Source organism: Panthera tigris, chromosome B1, assembly GCF_018350195.1.
Source record: "Panthera tigris isolate Pti1 chromosome B1, P.tigris_Pti1_mat1.1, whole genome shotgun sequence".
NCBI lineage: Eukaryota > Metazoa > Chordata > Mammalia > Carnivora > Felidae > Panthera > Panthera tigris.
In genome coordinates, this window is record NC_056663.1 from 24,896,312 (window position 1) to 24,917,934 (window position 21,623).

Sequence of the window (21,623 nt, forward strand, 5' to 3'; positions counted from 1 at the left end):
GAGATGGTCAAGTAGCCATAATCTCTGAAATATTGTATACTGAGCCAAAAGTTCGAGGTAAATGGCACCAAGATTTTTATTTGAACTTTTGTTTAATATTGTTTCTATCATTTTTATAGAGTATGCTTTAATTTTATTGCTTTATTATCCAGTAAAATTGGGGGTTTTAAATATGCTATACCCCCAGGCTATATGTTTTTGTAGTGTAGTAAATTTATATTTAATAGTCTTACATTGGATGAACATGGCAATTATAATTTTTTACTGCCTGCAAAAGTTTTATCTTTGCTTCTTCTCTCTTTCCTTGGTTCTCAATCAATATATTCACCTAGATGTCATAGACAAAATTCGAAATAATGATTTCTTCCTCATTGTGCCAAACCTCTTTCTTTTTAAATATTTATTCATTTTTGAAAGAGACAGACATAAGCTGGGGGGGGGGGGGGCAGGCAGAGAGAGAGGAAGACACAGAATCCTAAGGAGGCTCCAGGCTCTGAGCTGTCAGCACAGAGCCTGTCCTGGGGCTTGAACTCATGATCCTTGAGGTCATGACTTGAGCTGAAGTCAGATGCTTAGCTGACTGAGCCACCCAGGAGCCCCATGCCAAACCGCTATCTTTCCTGGGTTCTTTCTCTCTGGCAATCCACACAGTAGCTTAAGGTAAATATCATACCGGTTAATCTAGGACAATGAACCTTTGCAGAAGGTACTTGTAAAATTGGAAAAACTGGCATTTGAACCAAATCTGGGCTCAAACTAGTACCTCCACAATAAAGGTCAAGAATTTTGGAGTTTAGTCCACACACAATGGGAGTGATGTTACCAAAGCATTTTTTAAATGATAACCTGGAGTTGCATAGAGGTATTGACATAAAAGCATAGCGTGGTCAGGGAAAGAATGAAAAAGTTATTGCAGTCATTAAGGCAGGACTTGATAAGGGTCTAGCTACAGTAGGTTCGGTGGGGCAGTTTAAGGAAAAGGATGAATTAGTAAATCACTAACAGAAACTTGCAAGATTGGCTAGCACATTATTTTAGTTGTCTAGTTGTTGTATTTAAATATCAACATATAAGAAAAGACTTCATTTTTATTTCCCATGTAAATAGGACCTACCGATTAAAGAACCAGCATTGTAGCTCACAACATTGCCCAATTTCAAATATGAAATCAATGCCACGTCACCCGTCGAAAGCAAACTCTATTTGTGATGTTCAAAGGTTTAGCTTTATGTTTGAAAAACACACCAATGCTTTGAATTCTACAAAACTCTTCAAACGAAAAAAGAACATACATGTCTCTTCCACATTTATCATTTTGTTCAGCAGAGTTTTGTTTGGAAAATGTCTGTGATATCCAAAAACAAAGTTCCAGATGGAGGAGGTGAAAATAGACGTATGTTCCAGCTGTTTTTAATCTCTCACTTTTTGGCTGTAGTTAAAATGAAACACACCCTTTAAAAGACAGTATTGTCACTTCAAATGTGAGGGGTTCATGGAGTGGCCACTCACAGAATTCTGAATCTTCTAATAAGAATGGTTTCTGTGCTTGCACAGTCTTGTGGTATATATGTGTGTGCATCTGTGAGTGTGTGTGCATTATGAGTATGTGTGTATGAACAATTTCCCTGAATGGTTCTAGAGGTATGTGTATTTCCAACACCCCACTGTACAAACATACAATCCTAAGTTTACAAATTCCTCTGTTATATTATTACATTGAGGTCCCTGACATAGGTGGATATTACTTAGTTTTGGCAGATTTCTGGTACCTTGGAGTGATCAAAACTAGGTAAGGAGGAGCAAGTCTTACTTGACAACTCTCTGCCAGCATCTCAAACTCAGCGGATCTTGTGGTAATGGAAGTGTTTTTTTTTTTTTAAGTTTATTTATTTTGAGAGAGAGAGAGAGAGTGCACGAGTAGGGGAGGGGCAAAGAGAGAGAGAGAGAGAGAGAGAGAGAGAGAACCTCAGGCAGGTTCCATGCTGTCAGCAAGGAGCCCGACGCGGGGCTCAAACTCCCAAACCATGCGATGGTGACCTGAACCAAAATCAAGAGTCGATGCTCAACCCACTGAGCCACGTAGGTGCCCCATTTGTTTTCAAATGTTTATTTATTTTGAGAGAGACAATCCCAAGCAGGCTGCACACAGCCAGTGCGGAGCCCAACATGGGGCCCTGAACTCATGAACCATGATCATGACCTGAGCCAAATCAAGAGTCGTATGCTTAACCGACTGAGCCACCCGGGTACCCCTGGAACTGTTTTGTATCTCCACTGTATCAACATCCTGCTATGATATACTATTATAGTTTTGCAAGATGTTACAATCGAAAGAAACTGGGTAGATGGTACATCAGATCTCTGTACTAATTATTAGAACTGCATGTGACTCTATAATTATCTCAAAATAACAAGTTTGTTAAAAACTCCATCAGTTCAGTTATTTCGCTCTCCCCCAAGAGAACAAACCTCTTTTATCTTTAATGTCTGCTGATGACACCAGCGCGTAGCTGATGGGAACAGAGGCATCAACTTTGTTCTTCCCTACCAACCCCCCCACCCCATCCAGTCTTAAGTCCTGCTGATTTACTTCCTGTTTCTAGAACCCACCTATCTCTTCCTCTCTTTCTCTTTCCCACTGCTGATGCCGAGCTTCAGAGCATTATTATCTCTTTCCTTGATTAACAAAACAACCTCAGAGTTGGTCTTCCTGCCTTCAGCCTTATCATTCCAAAAAAGTAGTTCTAAATGCAGCTGTGTATTATACTCCCTTGAGAAGCTTCTGAAAAACACTGTTGCCATGTCTCTGCCCCAGGACAAGTCAGAATGCCTAGAAGGAAAGCCTGGGTAGTGGTTTATTTTGAGAGCTTCTCAGGTAATCCTAATGTGTAGCATGATTGAAAATTATTATCTTGACTACCTGTCTTCAACTTAAGATTCTAGAATGATTTAGCTAAAATGAAATTCTGGGAATTTCATCCCAATCCTTTACCTGCCACCCCCTCTGCTTTGGTTTGAATTGTGTTCCACTCCCCTCCTTCCCCACTTACATATCAAAGTCCTAATTTACATATCAAAGTCCTAATCTGAAGAATGTGACTTTAGTTGGAGATAGGATCTTTAAAGATAGTCCAGTTAAAAGGAGATAATTGAGGGCACCCGGACTGGCGACTGGCGTCCTCATAAAAAGGGTTAATTTGCACATGCACACAGGGAGGACTCAACCTGACATGAAGGCAAAGATTGGGATAATGTGTCTATAAGGCAAGGAATACAAAAAATTGTCAGCAAACCACCAGAAACTAGGCAAGAGGAAGAGACAGATTGTCTTACACAGCTTTTTCCCCCCTAAAGAATCTGTGTTTTGCTAAGGAATTAGTAAGTTGGTACGGCCTATACTGTAAAATGAAAATATTAAATATCATATTTATGGTATTATCTTGAAGAGAGTGGTTGTGCAAATTTTTTTTTTTTTTTCTCTCTCACACCACTTCACTGTGGAAGAAAATCTCTCCAGGGATGTGCATTATCACATCCTGACTCTGGAAAAGCTTCCATCCTGGAGCAGAGTATGATAACCTCCCGAGGCAATAGAAACGTTCTTTCATTTAAGAGATGAAGTCAAATGGACGGGGTGTTTTCCTCAAAGCTTTGTCCCCCATGGGGACTAGAATTTTGTCCATGTAGTCTACCTACTTCACACACACAGACACACACACGCACACACACAGGTTGTTATTGTTGTATTTAACGCATTAAAATTTTTTCTCGGTGACTTTGATGTGTGCACTCCACGTTGCATGAAATACAATAATTTTTTTTTTTGATGGAAGGACGAAATTAAAAACAAAGAAGGAAGAAAAGAGGGAGCTCAAAAAGGGGAATGGGCGTCTCAAGGCCCAGCATCCCTGGTCAAATTCCTGAAAATTATTTGTTAAGTGGAAGGCCTCTACATCTTTCTTTCTTTAACATTTTATTTTATTTTTGAGACAGGGAGAAACAGAGCATGAACAGGGGAGGGTCAGAGAGAGGGAGACACAGAATCCGAAACAGGCTCCAGGCTGTCAGCACAGAGCCCGACATGGGGCTCGAACTCACAGACCGTGAGATCATGACCTGAGCCACAGTCAGCCGCTTAACCGACTGAGCCACCCAGGCGCCCCTACTACATCTTTAACACTATCAAGAAGTAGCAGTTGTCACTCTCTGTAGCCACCATATTAAGCCCAGTATCTTTTAGGCCGTTTTGGGATTTGGAGGCAACTTAGTCCTCCCTTACACATTTTACTTAAGTCTGTTTCTGCTATTATTTACAAATAGGCCCATCTTGAATTGGGGCCCCTTGTAACAAAGGGCTCTAGAATTTGTTCACATTGCAATACACAGGTAGTTCTGTTAGTGTTCCCTCTCCCTGCCCCCAGAGAAGCAGTCACTGGAGAGGTTTTAGCATGCTTCTCTCACACTTGTCATCCTTCCTAAAATTTCTGGACCACCCATAGATTTTTGGTGGCGTCACTGCCCTTCTCCGTTCCATTAGAGTGGCAGTTAGGGACTGCAGACTGAGCTCTTCTGGAAACATAGGTTCTCACAGGCCCTGAGTCTTTGAAGCTCCATATCGTTCTGAGGGTCATGGAGGCAGCATTCTACAAGCTCAGCAGAAACACCGGAGCCTCCCCAAGAGAGAAATGTTCCCTACGAGATAAAGCGAAGTCTGGACCCTTAGGAGTATTCCACCTACAAGAGAGGGGGACCTGTTGCTTCTCTTTCAAACCCCTGGTTACTTAGGTAGCCCTTGGGGATCCCATGAGTGAACAGCAACGGGGGCATGTACCCTTTATGGACAGCATCAAAACGGCACAGAATGGAATTTACTGGAGAGCTTCTGCTTTTAATTCCTTAATCTGGACATCCTTGGTAGAGAATGGGAGCCAAGGGTCAGCCAAATCAGCTGAACTTTAGGCAGTCATCCTACCCTGGCCAACAATTGATTCCATCTGTGCCTGTTGACGGACTCGTGGGCCATTGCCAGCAGCTCCACCAATGAGAGCAACAGCAATTACGCATCCAAAGTTTCTATCTTTGGTGAACGTAACTATGGGAATCTCTTGCCTGACAGATCCTCAAAATATAAATCAAGGTTACATATTAAAGCCACAGTACATCCCCGTTGGAGCTCGTTGTTCAAAGTGACCATTTCACTTCTAAAAATACACAATGCTGGTCTCTTGAACAAGTGGTAGGTGGGACTTCTATTACCTTCACCAGTTCCAGGCTACAAGATTCACAGAGCGTCATTACAGCATACTTTAATGAGTCAAAATTTCATTTAATGCAATATAGTGTATTTCCGTCATCAGTCAGATATCAGGGGTGAGTTATTCTAAAGAGTCTGATTGCATTTTTGATGTTTGACAGTCAAAACTTGCCAGCCCCACCTTTCTGCCCTACCTTTGGGTTAGCTAAGAAGAAAGCCCAGGTGCTCCCTTCTTTGTTACTGGCAGGAAATTCAAACCATGCTGGTCCCAGCACACAGGTGGGAATCCTCACCTCAGCTCCAGTCTCTAATGGCAAGAAAAGCCAAGGCAGCCTCTTTTCCTCTTTTTGGAGCCATTTGGAGATCTGCTTGGGAGTTTGCCCTTTGTCCCTCCGAGAAGACTTCATTATGTGAGTAATAAACCTTTCATAACCTCTCAGGCATTGTGTGGGGTCATCAGTCTTGACATCCAAAGCAAATTTTTGGTGGCATGCACCACAATGTACTTTCTCCTAAACCTCAGTTAATACGTCAACAAACAGTGGGGTCAACAAAACCAGGCGTTAGGATTATTTCTGCCACCCTGATAGAATTTTGCATTTTTCCCTGCAATTTGCGTCTGCTGCAAGCTGGAAATTTTCTGTATTTCCTATTCCAAAGGGTATTAGCAACTGAGAACAGAAGTTCAGCTGACTTTTCCTTTTCTGTATGTTAAATTAACTATGTATGTATGTCATTTTCATCTGTCAATTCCGGAAAAAAAATGAGGGGCTAAGACCACACCTAGGTAGAGCCACAATTCCTATTTCTTTGCAACTTGTTCATGCTGCTGCGGATACAACTAAATTGCTATATTAGGTTCCATCATGAAACAAACGAATATGTTTAAAACGGGAGATATTCTGAGCTGGGTGTCCCAAACATTCCTAAATAGCTCTGAGATTGGAATTTGAATGACTCAGACGTTCAGAACTGAACTTTCTTTTCTCTCCGTCTGACACATCACTTACTTCTGCCTTAAGGATTTCATTATTATATTGTTTATTAAAGGCATAGAGATTTGCAGAGGCAGAAATTTTTGTAACAATTCTAGATGACAGAAGGTAAACTAAATAGATGCATATTTATGTAATTTGTATCTTACAATTACACAAATTGCATATTTGTATATTCCTAAGTTGCTGGATGCGTTTTTAGTGCATTGGGGAAATATGTGGTTTTTCAGCATCTGATCTGTTCGACTTTCTTTTCCAGCTGTACTGGAATCTCTTGAGTGCAGCTATAAAGAGTTTGGAAAAAGGATATTCATTCCTTTTGGATGTACTCAGAGGCAATAAAAAATTTTGTTCAAGTTTAGCAACAAGAAACTTGTTGCTTCAAAACTGCAGAAACCCATGAATTATCTTTATTTTTTTAATTAATTTATTTTAAGAGAGAGAGAGAGTGAGCAGGGGAAGGGCAGAGAGAGAGGGAGAGAGGGAACCCCCAGATTCTGCACTATAAGCACAGAGCCTGACGCTGGGCTCTATTTCATGAACTGTGAGATCATGATCTGAGCCAAAATCAAGAGTTGGATGCTTTAACTGACTGAGCCACCCAGGAGCCCCTGAATTATCTTTAAAATGAATAATTCAGATGATTTTTTTTCTATCTGAAAACGTGGATTCCAAAGAAATATTTTTATATTTTTTAAAATGAAAACTGTATTAATCGGTCACATACTTCTGGAAAGATGTCTTATCAAAAACATTCTATTAATTTGCCACTGAGAAAATGTATGTGTATTCATGATAAAAGGGAAGCATCAACCCATGGAAAGAGAAAGAAAAATGATAGCTGCACAAAAGCAAAATGTTGACAGAAAAGGGTATGCCCGAATTATTTTTCCTATTTTGGTGCAAAAGACATATTAAATTTCATTGCTTTGATGCACTTGTTTTTTCATCCATGAAGCTTTTGTTGGGCCCCATTCATGCTCAACTGTGCTACACGCCATAGATATGATGTAATGTAAAGTCTCTACACTTGAGATGCTCACAATCAAGTAATAAGGAAAAACATATTGAGACACAAGTATTCTAATATGAATTTATATTAATCCCATAGGAGCATGATTGATTTTAATTAGTCAATTGTTTTAGGGTTATCAAATGTGTGCAATGAAAACAAGGTTTTAGATTGGGCAAAATGGTACGTCAAACCACATGATCATCTCAATTGATGCAGAAAAAAAATTTTTTTGGACAAAATTCAACATTTTTTCGTGATAAAAATTTAACAAATTTAGAAGGGAACGTCCTCAGTATAAGATGCCCACTTATAAACAACCCACAACTAACATCATATTCAATGGTCCAAGACTGAAAGCTCTTCCCCTCAAACCAGGGACAAGACAGGGGAGCCTGGGTTCCTGTGGGTTAAGCATCCAACTTTGGCTCAGGTCATGATCTCAGGGTTTGTGGGTTTGAGCCCCGCATCAGTCTCTGTGCTGACAGCTCAGAGTCTGGAGCCTGCTTTGGATTCTATGTCTCCCTCTATCTCTCTGCATCTCCCTGCTCACACTCTATCTCTGTCTCTCAAAAATAAACAAACATTAAAACAATTAAAAACAAAAACAAAAACGAAAAACCACGAGGGACAAGACAAGGATGTCTGTTTTCACCACTGGTATTCATTATAGTACTAGAAGTGAGAACCAAATTAAGCAAAAAAGAAAAAGAAAAAGAAATTATCCAAATTGGAAGGAAAAAGTAAAATTACCTCTGTTCACAGATGACATAATCTTATAGCTAGGAAACTCTAAATAATCCACTAAAAAAAAAAAAAAAAAAAAAAAAAAAAAAAAAAAAAACTGTTAGAGCCAATAAGTGAATTGAAGCAAATTTTCAGGGTCCAGAATCAACATGCAAAAAATCAGTTGTGGTTTTATTCACTATCAGTGGACATCCAAGAAGAAATTGGATTGGAAAAAATTTCATTTACAATAGCAAACAAGGGAATAAAATACAGTGCTTAGGAACAGATTCAACAAAAGAATCCTACAACGTATACACTGAAAACTACAAAACACTGCTGAGGGAAATTAAAAGCCTACATTAATGAAAAAACATCCCTTGTGCTTGGATTGGAAGTAAGACTTAATATAGTTAAGATGACAATATTATCAAAGCAATTAACAGATTCCATGCAATCCCCATCAAAATTCCAATGATGTTTATTGCAGAAATGGAAGAAACCATCCTAAAATTTATATGGACTCTTAAGAGACACTGAATAGCCAAAACAGTCTTGAAAAAGAATAACAGAGAAGAAGATTTCACATGTACTGATTTCAAAACTAACTACAAAGCACAATAATGAGACATTGTGGTACCAGCATAAGGAGACCTACAGATCAGTGGAATAGCATTTAGTGTCTAGGAATAAACCCTCAAATTTATGGTGAACTGATTTTTGACAGGAGTGCTGAAACTGTTCAATGGGGAAAGAGCAGTCTCTTCAATAATTGTGCTGGAAAAACTGGATATCCACATGTAGAAGAATGAAGCCTTACTTCACACCATAAATAAAAAGAAAATTCAAGGGGTGCCTGGGTGGCTCAGTCGGTTAAGCAGCCGACTTTGGCTCAGGTCATGATCTCGCAGTCCGTGAGTTCGAGCCCCGCGTCGGGCTCTGTGCTGACAGCTCAGAGCCTGGAGCCTGTTTAAGATTCTGTGTCTCCCTCTCTCTGACCCTCCCCCATTCATGCTCTGTCTCCCTCTGTCTCAAAAATAAATAAACGTTAAAAAAAAAAAATTAAAAAAAAAAAAAAAGAAAATTCAAAATGGGTTAAAGACCTTAACACAAGACCTAAGACCACAGAACACTTAGAAGAAAACAGAGGGACAAATACACATGACCTTAGATTTGGCAATGCTTTCTTAAATATGACAACAAAAGCATAAACAACAAAAGAAAAAAGACACATTTGACTACATTAAAATCCAAAAGTTTTATGCACCAAAGAACACTATTAAGAGACTGAAAAGGCAACCCACAGAATGGAAGAAAATATTTGCAACTCACATATCTGGTAAGATTTTCAGATCCAGAATATATCAATAACTCTCCCAATTCAATAAAATAGTCAACCCAATTAAAAAAAAAAGGTCTTTGAATAGACATTTCCCCAAAGATGATACACATATGGCCAATAAGCATTTGGAAAGATGTTCAACCTCATTAGGCAAATGAAAATCCAAAGTGAAATGAGTCGCTGCTTCACACCTACTTGCATGGTTATCATTTTTAAAAAATAGAACATAACAAGACATGGAAAATTTGGAACCCTTGTACCTTGCTCGTGGAAATGTAAAGTTCTGTAACTGCTGTGGAAACCATCTGGCAGTTCTTCAAAAAGTTAGAATTACCATGTGACCCAGCCATTCTACTTCTAGGTATCGACCCCAAAGAATTGAAAACGGGTGTCCAAACAGATACTTGTATGCCAACACTCATAGTGGCATTATTCACAGTAACCAAAAAGTGGAAACAACCCAAGTGTCCATCAGCAGATGAATGAATAAACATACCTCTAATGTATATGCATATAACGGTATAATATTCAGTCTTAAACAGAATGAAATTCTGATACATGCTACAATATAGGTGAATCTTCAAAACGGTGTGTGGTAAAATAAGCCAGACACAGAAGAACAAATATTTTGATTCCATTTATATGAAATGTCTAGAATAAGCAAATTCATTGACACAGTACATTAGAGGCCAGCTACCAGGGACTGGAAGGAGAAAAAGGCGGGGGCGGGGGTGGGGTGGAGCGGTTATTGCTTAATGTATCTGGAGTTTCTGTTTGGGGTGATGAGAAACTATACAACATTGTAAATGTAAATTATGCCACTGAATGGTACAATTAGCCATGGCTAAAATAGCAAATTTTATGATATATATTCGCACACACACACGTTATAACGGGGGAAAAAACAAGGTACAGAAGAGAGTACATAAGTTATCTTTGATGTTTATGTTTGCATAAACACTTGAAAGGCATAAGAAACTAGCATTAAGTGGCTACTTACGGTTAACATGAATATTCAGCTCATACACACTAATTCAGTTCAGACTGTTTAAAATATAGAAATACTCTCTCCTGATTGGTAAATGGCCACTCCCCAATTCCTGCATTTCTTCTACCTCTGTCCTCATCCTGGGATACCCGGTTGTCTGATCATTCAGCAAGTAAAGAGTTAACCCCTGGCAGGCAAAGGTCTGGCTGGACAGCATAGAATTAAGTGGGATGGGATGGGATCAGGTGGTAGGAAAACTGCATACTAAAACCTTTTAACATCATTTTGATTTTTTAAACCGTGTAACTGTATTACCTATTTACTATAATGAAATAGAAGAACTAAAACAAAATTAAAGAGTACACCAGCTATAAAAGACAATTAAGAGAATTTGAATAAAACAAATGTTACTTGTAGACCACAGCAGCACAAAGAACAAGAGAGTTCAGAGATGTGAAAGTTGTGTAGAGGATAAAATATGGGGGTTTGGGGGGGAGGCATAGAAGAAGATGAGATTAGATAGGTAAATGGGGATCAGATATGAAGGAACCTCTATGTGGCATTAGTTAATTTGAGCTATTTCTACAACACTGATAAATCAGTTACTACTTTTTTAATCAAGGAAATAAGTTGAACAGGTCTCTGTGTTAGAAAAATAATTCTGCCAACTGTGCAGACAATGGACTGGAGAGGAGAGAAGCCGGGAGTGAGAGGCTGAGATGATGAGGATAGGTGGTAATGAGATGGAAATGAGAAGTCATGGTCAGAAGATACTAAAGAATGATCCAGTGGTCTTGCTGAAAAGTAGTTAGCTTGGGGGTTGTTAAGAGAGGAGGAACAAATAATGACTCTAACATTTCTAGCTTAGTTGACTACAGGGGTGGATTATGACCTTTAATGAGGAATTCTAAATGGGAAATTATTCAGAATTTGATTGTGAAATGTGAATATACTGAGATGGCAAAGAAAGAATGACATAATGTGGATTTTAAATAAAAAGTTACTATGAAAATGGTAATGATTTGTTTTCCATTTTATTTAGGAATGACTAAGAGGAAATATGCTAAATTCTACAGGATACAACAGTATCTTTATACATAAATGAAGGTCTAAACTCCAAAGAGTGTTATTGGAACATGATACAAAAACTGTTTTGTGCTGATTTTTACAAATTTCTTTTTGACTGTGACAGCTTAGGTGTTAGACATGTAGAAAAATGACATCCAGATGCTGTCAGTAATTCTAGGATTTATGTTTTTATAGGGAAATAACAGATAAAATTTCTCAGAATGCATCAAACCCTTTTCCAACAAATGTATTTTCAGATCACCATGGTATTCTCCAGGGGGTGATACTGTTTCATCAGAATGGAAATTAGGAGGAACAAGAAAAGTTTCATAGAATCTTTATGAACAAAATGGCTTTTTAGAGCATTCTTTCCTCAATTCTGTATCTATCTCCAGCTTACCCCCCCCCCCATCTCCCTGCACTTAACCAGGAATATAGTGTATTCAAAGTCCTCATTTCCTTAACTTACATTTACTCCTCAATCCACTTAGTCTGCCCAATTTCTGTAAGTGAAGTGACTATTGCTAAGGTCAACAGAATCCAACACATAACTAAGTTATCTCACAGGAACTTTCTGTTGAGTTAGCATGCTTAGACAACCCATCCTTTTTGGAATATTCTTTCTTTGATCTCTGTAACATGACACATTCGTGGTTTCCTATGATCATTTCTTCTCAACCTCTTCGCTGGCTTATTCTCTCCCACCCAGCTGTTAGTTGCTGAATTTCTCAGGAGTTGCTCATAGCCCCTCCTCTCTCTCACTCTACTTTCTTCTAGAAGAGCTCACCATATCTCTTATTTCAATTCCCAACCAGATGTCAACGATTCCACCACCACCACCCCTCCAACTTTATTTCAAATCTCTAGGCTCAACCTTTTCTTTAGACTGCACCCACAAATAACCAACTGTTTCTCAACCTCTCAATGTGGATGTCTCAAATATACCTTAAACTTTGTCCAGATAATCACACTCTTAATGACTACCATCAAACAAGATCTTTTCCAATATTCCTATCTTAATGATGTTATCTTTCATCCAAATGCACAAGTCAGAAACTTAGTAACATTATTAACATTTACCCTTTATTAAATCCCATACCCATTACTTCACCAAAGACTGTTATTACCTCCTAACTATCTCTTACATTTCTGTACTTCTTTCTGTTGGTATGGTCAAAACCCTAGTCTAAACTACCAACATCTCTCTCCTGGATTGTGAAAACTTTGCAAGTATACCAACTATAATGTTGCCCTCTATAATGTGAAAAAATGTACTGGATGGAAAGTTTTTAGTCGTCACATCTGTGAAGAAAACATAGTAAAGTCTTAAATTGGTTTCCAAAGTGCCTGTAAAAATGATGATTATTCAAATACACAACAGAAACATTTATCCACATTACACATTATCATTAATAAACACTGTGTCCTGTTTGGATAGTGTAAGTGGTTTGGACAGGTGGTGGAGAAAAGGTAAATGACAAACACTTTTTTCATTCTGCCACACCTGTTCTGTATCTGACCTTTCAAAACCAGAGTTTCTGATCTGCCTTTTCTCATTCAGTCTTTTCCAGATTATTTTGGGATCATCTGAAAGCCTGGGGAGGCCCTGATGTGCATCTCCAATAAGGGTAAGAAAGTCTCTGGTATAAAGATGTTCATCCATTTTCTCTTGGAGTAGAAGTGACTCCAGTAAAGTCTTCTTTTGTCTCAGAAAGGCCGATTGAGCCAGTTCTGCTCTTTTTCTGTTGCAACTGGGGCACTGAGAAGAAATGTGTTGATCAGCTGTTGCCACCTGTTTTGGTGCTGTCCTTATGTTTTTTAAGTAGATTCTGTTCAAAAGTTCATCAGGCACAGTACAGTTTAAGGCATCTATCTCTGAAGCCTCTGCAACCAATCTAAGCTGTGGCTTTTTTTGTCTGCTGCTCTTTTCCTCCTTCAAGTTTGCTCTGCGATGGATCAGGCTTATCTTAACGGCGCAAAAAGACTGCCGGGCGTTCAGTTCTTCATCGGATACCCAAGTGCTTTGTGTCTGAAGTTTAGCGTCTGGTTGGTACTGTCCAGAGTTAGTTTCTTTGCCCTTGAGATAGTTGATCCATTTTCTGCTGAACTTCTCCTCATTATTTTTGTAGTCTGGAAGCTCAGATTGTTTGTCTCCGTCTTCCAAGGGTGTGGTCGGCTTTCCACTCGCAGGTTTGCTCCCAGAGGCCTGGGGCCAGGGCTGCAGTCCTCCAGAGGAGCTGAATGAACCGGAACTCTGTACCTCATCAGGAATGGTGTCCTCAGAAAGGTCTGCCATAGCCCTCAAGTCCGTTTGGGCCAGTTCCCCTGGCTTTTGTGAATTCCTCTGTGCAGATGGCTATCTCTTTGCATCATACTTGGGTGTTCATCGGCTTTGTTCCGGTCAAAACTGGCTCAGGAACTAGCGAGCCCCGAGCGAACCGGGGATCAGTCTCAGGGCTGTCGCTCAGCAAGGCTCCCCTTCCGGGCTACGCCTTCCCGCTGCCTTGGCAACGGGGGCGGCAGCGTCATGCGGTCATGCGCAGTGGGTGCCGGCAGGCACCGAGCTCCTCCTCTTCCCCCGCCCTCCCCAGCTTCGCCTCTGCGTTGCGCGGACAAGCGCAGGTCTCGCTGGGTGTGCAAGGCTCGGACCGTGTTTGCTTTCCAGCAGCTCTTCTGTAGTGCTGTTTAAATATAATATCTGACAGTCCTTTAGAAAATCTAACAAACTCCTTTTCCTCAGAGGTCAAATATTTGTCTGAGGCCGACGGGGGATAGGTGGCCTCTGAACTAATTCAAGAATGTTGCCCTGCCCAAATTAAAAAAAAAAAAAAAATGCTGGCTGAAAAAGCGCAAGCAAAAACACGTCTGCAGATCTTCTAGCCAGGAGATCACCTTTTTGTCAACCATGTCTTAGAGTAAATATCGAACTGCTGAAACCATCCTTACAAGACTGCCTGCACATCTTGCACAACTTTCTGTGCTCCCGTATTGGGACGTCAGTCTGTGCTCCGGCTTTGCGAAACACAGGTTCTCAGGTCTTTGGTTCAAGCAGTTCTCTGGCTGGCATGTCAGCACCCCTTCTTTTTATGTGATTTATTATTGTTACCCCTTCAAATCCCATTTCCTCAGGAAGGGCTTCATACCCACCCCTGCCCCAGACTCTTTACAGCCTTTCTTTCATGGTTTGCAGCTATTTGATGATGCCCCCCCCATCACCCCACTAAATTAAAACCTCCCTGACGCATTAGAAGGCGTTAGATACATCTGTTAAGTAAATGCATTGAATGACTCTTAAAACAGAAGTAAATGCAACGTCACAAAGTAGATTCTGTGAAATAAGTACTACCAGGTCAAGGAACTCCCATCTTTATCTTTCTGAACCACCCCCCACCCCAACCCATTTACTCTTTTACCCGACATATCCTTTTAGGATAGCCTCTTTTAAAACATGGCAGAATTTTATTAATAACTATTCTCTCGAATCAGAATACGTTGACTCTAAAGACAGACTTTTTCTAGGTCTTAATAAATGTCTGAGTCTAGGTCTTAGTAAGTATGGGAGATAATTTCAAGAGAATGGGCTCCCTGGTCGGTCCCGTGTGTGTTATTGAAGTCTAACCAGGATATACTTAATGTTATTCCAAAAATGTCCACCTTGGCAAAGAGTCAAAAGTCTGAAATGTTCAAAAAGCATCTCTCAAATATGAGCCAGCTTCATATTAATGATAAAGAGATTTCAACTTCATTTATTCAACCCAGATAATATTTTATCATATGTTAGTCTTTATATAATTTGTGGATAGCTCCAAGTGATTTCCAGCAGCTCAATAGCTCAAGATTTCATTTTTTATGTTTATTTTAAAAACCTTCCTTATCGTCTGAATATTTATACATAATTCATTATAACGCTTTTTAACTGAAAACATTAATCAAAGGAGCTATACTTTAAATAAACTATATTCATGCCTTCTAATGTGCTAAATATTTGTTAATAACCTTATCCTAGAAGCAGATACTTTTGGGGAGAATATCCTGTAATTGACTTTTCTTTCTTTCTTTCTTTTCTTTTTTTTTTTTTTTTTGTAATAACCAGCATGAGCCAGTAAATTGTTTAGTGTTCTAATATGTGTGTTTTCCAAGACCCAGTTAGGTTCCTTGCAGGGTCCTGACAAAATGCAAGTTTAATGGAACTTGCCGAAATGTCTCCTGGCTATCTTGCCTATGCTTTGACACCTATGGGTATTTGGATCCCTTCTGTAGGTTAGCTCTTTTTCTCTCAAGTGTATGCTTGCGAAGTGCCATAACTAATGTGCTCTGGGTGGCTCAGTTGCTTGAGCATCTGACTCTTGATTTCAGCTCAGGTCATGATCCCAGGGCCTGGGACTGAGCTTATGCTCAGCACGGAGCCTGATTTGGATTCATTCATATTCATATTCTCTCTCTCTCTCTCTCTCTCTCTCTCTCTCTCAAATTTAAAAAAAAATAAAAATAACACATAATTAAAAAATTAAGAAAAACAATGTGCTCTGGCACACACAGCGCAGGCAGGAGCCCTTGCCACTTCAAGGGCTGGAAGGAATAGGAAGTAAGGAGATAAATCAGGTGCTCCTGGCCTAACCACCCGATGGCACTACTTTTGTTGCCCTGCAGACACTGTCTCTTCCTTCAAAGTTCTTAACGGGGAGCAGGGCGAAGCTCTTTGTCCAGCTTTCCCTCAACAATCAAGTGTGCCTTACAGCCAGGGGCTTACCCCCAGAGGGAGAAGGTCAAAATTAGTCTTCTGTCTAATTCCCTTTCTCTCTTATTTCTCTTTTTTTGGAGACAGGACACACTTCCAGTTGCTTCCTGGAAAATATATATATATATAAAGTTTTCAAAAAGGAAAGAGAAAAAAAAATAAAAGAGCACACAGAAATTTAGCTTTTTCTCTGTAGCTATGATTACGTTCCCCGTTGACAATCATTAAAGTTCTTGATTTATGCTTCCAAGTTTCTTTAAGAAATTATAAATCAGTACACATTTGTACACTCTTTCTTACAAAAAAAATATATTCAGCATACTCTACGCATTGCTTTACACTTGTTTTTGTTTGTTTTGTTTTGTTTTGTTTTTTTCTTAGAAACCTATCTGGGATATCACTTCACTTTATTCTAGACACCCTCCTTGTCTCTGTTTACAATGGCATTGTCTTCTGTGTGGGAATGTACCACAATAATTCTCACATTTTGGTGGGCATTTTGGTCCTATAAGGAATCGAATTTTTCTGTGTATTTGTGGAGGTATATCTCCAATAAGATTTCTAGGAGTGAGATTAGCAAATCAAAAGACAAAGGCATATGTAGGGGTTTATTTGTTTGTTTGTTTGTTTTATATATTTCCAAAGTCCCCTCTATAGGGGATACATATTTTGCATTCCTGTCAGCAGTGTTATAAGAACAATGGTTCCCAAGAGCCTGGCCATCGGAATATGTACTCAGAGTTATCAATTTTTGTGAATCTAATGGATGAGAAATAGTATCTCAGTGTAATTTTAAATTGAATTCCTCTTATAAGTGAGACTGAACACCATTTTATGTGTATAAGGGCCATTTATATTTATTTTTTTGTGTACTGTCCATTTATTTTACCCATTTTTCCACAAGATTTTTGATTTATTCTTCTGAATTTTTAAGAAGCACTTATTCTAATATTGGAGGGGCTCCTGGGTGGCTCATTCCGTTAAGCCTCCAGCTCTTGATTTCAGCTCAGGTCATGATCTCACGGTTTGTGGATTGAAGCCTCACATCAGTCCCTGTGCTGGCAGTGCAGAGCCTGCTTGGGATTCTCTCTCTCCCTCTCTCTTTGCCCCTCTCTCTCAAAATAAATAAACTTAAAAAAAATCATTTTAATATTGGAAATATTAACCATTTGTCTGTGAGATCATTCCCAAATGATTTTCACACTTTGTCGTTTCATTTGCATATGCTCTTTGCCATGCAAAAGTTGGATTTTTTATTTCACGTAGCAAATTTATCAATCTGTTTCCTTATGTTCTAGGATTCTTAATCACATCAAACATTTTTGTCTAGTCCCATGTTATAAATAAACTTACCCAAGTTTTCTTAGAGTATTTGTGATTCTTTTTATTCTCTGTGTTAACACTCTAATTCTTTTATAGTTTCTTCTCTAATGTGAAGAATAAATCTAATTTTATACTTTTCTATATGGTTATCCATTGATTCAACCATATATACCACAAGGTTCTTTGTTACCCCACTGTCTTTAGATGCTGACTTTATCATAAATTCTCATATTCACTTAGTTTTTTGTTTGTTTGTGTTGGGTTGTGGTTTGTTTGTTTTGAGTTTCAATTCTAGTACAGTGCTTTTTCTTTCAATTTCTACATACCAATACTATACTGTTTTAACGGACTCTGTAGTATGTTTTAACATCTCATAGGGCCAGACCCCTCTCCTTCATTTTCAGGTAGTTCTTGTATGTTCTTATATCTTTATCTTTCCAAATGATCTTTATGACCAACCTGTCTTGATTCAGGGTAAAAGTAAAAAACCTACAGTCTTTTATTAGAATCCACTAAATTTATAAACATTGAGGATTTTTTAAATTGGGTCTTCCTGGGGCGCCTGGGTGGCTTGGTCGGTTGAGCGTCCGACTTCAGCTCAGGTCATGATCTCGCGGTCGGTGGGTTCGAGCCCCGCGTCGGGCTCTGTGCTGACAGCTCGGAGCCTGGAGCCTGTTTCGGATTCTGTGTCTCCCTCTCTCTCTGCTCCTCACCTGTTCATGCTCTGTTTCTCTCTGTCTCAAAAATAAATAAACGTTGAAAAAAAATTTTTAAATAAATTGGGTCTTCCTATCCAGAAATATGGCGTGTCTTCACAAGTATTCCAGTATACTTTGACATCTTTTAGGTAGTTTCCCCATTTAGATTCTGTCCATTTCTTTAAGTGCATTGATTTTACTTCATTTTATTTTATTTACTTTTATGTTAGTGATTGTACAGTGATCCACTATATCTTGCAACTGATTATTATTTATATACTGGAATGCTATAGATCTCTGTATTTTTAGTTTATAGCCTGCTAGTTTAGTAAATTTTTATTGTTTCAAGTAGCTGTATCTTTGTCTTAGACATGTGAAACATATATAAAATTTCCTGATAGTTTAGAAATATTTTTGAACTTAGAAAAACAAAAGTCAGAATGAGCTGCATGACACAGAAATGTCCTATAAGATGCTATTGTAGCAAAGCTCTGGTAGATAAATAGATGATAGATAAAATATTAAGGAAATTCATCAATTAATAGAGAACAAACTCTCAACTAAAGATGTAAGTAAATTTACTATCTGTGCTTTTTTTTTAATATTACAGGAGCATTATTCACATTACCTGGATTTGTGGTTTTCAAACTTAAGTTTAGGGGCACCTGGATGGCTCAGTTGGTTAAGTGTGGACTTTGGCTCAGGTCATGATCTCACAGTTCACAGGTTCGAGCCCCATATTGCCGTCAGCACGGAAACAGCTTCTGATCCTCTGACTCTCTCTCTCTGTCCCTCCCCCATGCATGTGAGCAATCTCTCTCTCACAAAAATAAATAAACATTTAAAAACAATAAAAGCATTAGCAATTTTAAGTTTAAATAAAATGAAATCTTGCAAATGCAACAGGATACACATTTTTTTTATTTTAAATTAATTTTAAATTATACATATTTATTCATTAATTTTTTTTGAGAGAGAGAGAGTACATGTGCCCAGGAGTGAGGAAGGGGAGAGAGACGGAGGGAGGGAGGGAGGGAGGGAGGGAGGGATGGAGAGAGAGAGAGAGAGAGAGAGAGAGAGAGAGAGAGAGAGAATCCCAAGCAGTCTCCATGATCAGTGCAGAACCCAGTATGGGACTTGATCCCAGGACCCTGGAATCATCACCTGAGCCAAAATCGAGAGTCAGGTGTTCAACTGACTGAGCCACCCAGGTGCCCCTAACAAGTTTTTATTTCTAAATAATTTCTAAATATCTACTATTTATCTAATTTTAATAGATAATTATAGACAAACTGATTTATACATAACTGTTATAATAAAAACTAGCAACACAGTTTGAGCCAAGGCATTCCAAGTATTGCAATTTTAATTTTTTAGAATAAAGAAAAATGACCATAATTTCAGTTATCTCTTTTTAAAGGAAATTGCCAGAGAGATGGAACATTCTTTTTAATATGTGTGATGGATTACTTTGCTGGGGCTGCTATAATAAAGTACCACAAACTGAGTGGTTTAAACAACAGAAAATGTCCCATGATCTGGAAACTAGTAGTCTGAAATCAAGGCACTGACAGGGTTGTTTCCTTCTGAGGGCTTTAAGGGAAGGGTCTGCTCCAGGCCTCTCTCCTTTACTAGTAGATGGCTGTCTTCATGTTCATATGGTATTCTCCCTGTATGTGTGTCTGTATTCCAAATTTCACCTTTTCTAAGGACACCAGCCATATTGGTGTCTCACCCGATTGACCCCATGTTAAGTTGCTTACCTCTATGAAGACCTGATCTCTAAAGGGATGCACATTCTGAAGAACTTGGGGTTAGGACTTCAACGTAAGAATTTGGTGGCCATGCAGTTGAACCCACAGCATGTATTTTTTATGAAAAATAGATTAAAGGCTAGTCAGATAGTTTGCCTCCAGAATAGCCTTTTAGTGTAAAACTGCTTGTAATTTGCTAAGGGAGAAAATAGAGTAGTTAAATACAGGCACTTAAGACGAACTGCTTTGTTGGGGTATGTAGAGCTACATTGTAGTGAGTGATTTTGACTTTATTTGTCTGTTAATTAAGAAGTATCTTTGTTTTGGGGCTCCTGGGTGGCTCATTCGGTTGGGCGTCCAACTCTCGGTTTCAGCTTAGGTCATGATCTCATGGTTTTATGGGTTCAAGCCCCACGTCGGGCTCTGCTCTGGCAGGGCAGAGCCTCCTTGGGCTTCTCTCTCTCTCTCTCTCTCCCTCCCTCCCTCCCTCCCTCCCTCTCCCTCTCCCCCCTCCCCCCCCCTCTTTCTCACAGAGAGAGCCCCTCCCCTGCTCACACTGTCTCTCTCTCAAAATAAATAAATAAACTTAATTTTTTTAAAAAAGTATCTTTGTTTTAGATGAAGGTCTTTGGGGGTCTTGTGAATATAATGTATATTCTCTGGCACTATTACAAATGCGATTGGCCAGACTTTAGAGTGATTGCTCACATCTAGTGTTTCAAATAAGAGATTTTTGTTTTTTCTGGAAAATAACTAAAATTTAAAATTTTAATTTTAAACAGTTATTTTAAAGTATTTTGATTCATATATTTCAGAGATTTTAATGTTTTCAAGTAATGATTTTCCACCGCTCCATTTGAGTATCTGGTAAAATTCCAAACAAGTGTAGGGCAGAAATTACTGTTATTTTAGAAAATAAAGATCTCTAATATATTTTAGTGCATCAATGGTGCTATTCTTCACAAAAAATAATGTTAAATATGAATTTGAATTGTATGATTTCTTTGCTATTTTTCTTGAAAATTCTTTGGTAACAACATAATACGCAGATTTTCTAACCTTATTTATCTCCCCTTCACTTTTCAAATTGAGAACCATTATCAGCATCTTTATTCAATTTTATGAAGTTAGATCCCTGGGTCGTCGGACAATACTATTTAATACTGATGTTGGCATCTAGGAAGTTACTGTAAATCAGAACCTAATTATAATACATTTATCTTCAAAGCACAGAGGATACATGAAATGATTCCAGAAATGTTGCCATTAATTGGAAGTTGAGTTGTATAGTTTTCTGTTTTCTTGAGGGATAGTTGTATGTGACTCCGGATGATGGGGAAAGAAATTGGAATTCACAGTAGTTTTCCTGAAAACTACTACATAGGATGATTTTTCTTCTACTCAATATCTTTGCAAAGCATTTTACTGTAATTTTCCTACTTACAAAGTAAGCTTTCACTGTAAAATGAATATTCATATGATTGCATAGGGTTGAATGACATAGAAACTGCAAATAATTTCATTTGAGACCGATATTTCCACAGAACTATTTTACTGAAGTGTTCAAAGCCATCATAAAAATATCACCATGCTCGGGAAAGACATCTAATGTAATAAATTGAGCTCACAGACCCACCGTATTTTATCTCCTTATTTTAGATAGGCATTTTCCAAAAACAAACTCTATCACTGAAGAATGTAAGACTGTTTCTTTAGAACCTTCCA

General features: G+C 38.7%; 2 protein-coding genes across 26 annotated transcripts in view; one reads left to right on the forward strand and one right to left on the reverse strand.

Moving 5' to 3' along the window:
- DLC1 (DLC1 Rho GTPase activating protein) overlaps positions 1-21,623 on the forward strand; it is a 560,457-nt gene that overhangs the window by 67,344 nt on the left and 471,490 nt on the right. For 22 of the 25 annotated variants that reach the window (XM_042983066.1, XM_042983079.1, XM_042983071.1 and 19 more), the window contains one exon: positions 12,947-13,013. The exons of the other annotated variants lie outside the window; for them this stretch is intronic. The gene's annotated coding sequence lies outside the window, so the exon portion shown is untranslated. The remainder of the gene's footprint in view (positions 1-12,946; positions 13,014-21,623) is intronic. 25 annotated transcript variants of the gene reach the window in all.
- On the reverse strand, positions 11,336-14,555 carry CB1H8orf48 (chromosome B1 C8orf48 homolog). The gene has a single exon (XM_042983099.1). The coding sequence runs from the start codon at positions 13,679-13,681 to the stop codon at positions 12,782-12,784; it is 900 nt and encodes a 299-aa protein (XP_042839033.1). The 5' UTR covers positions 13,682-14,555; the 3' UTR covers positions 11,336-12,781.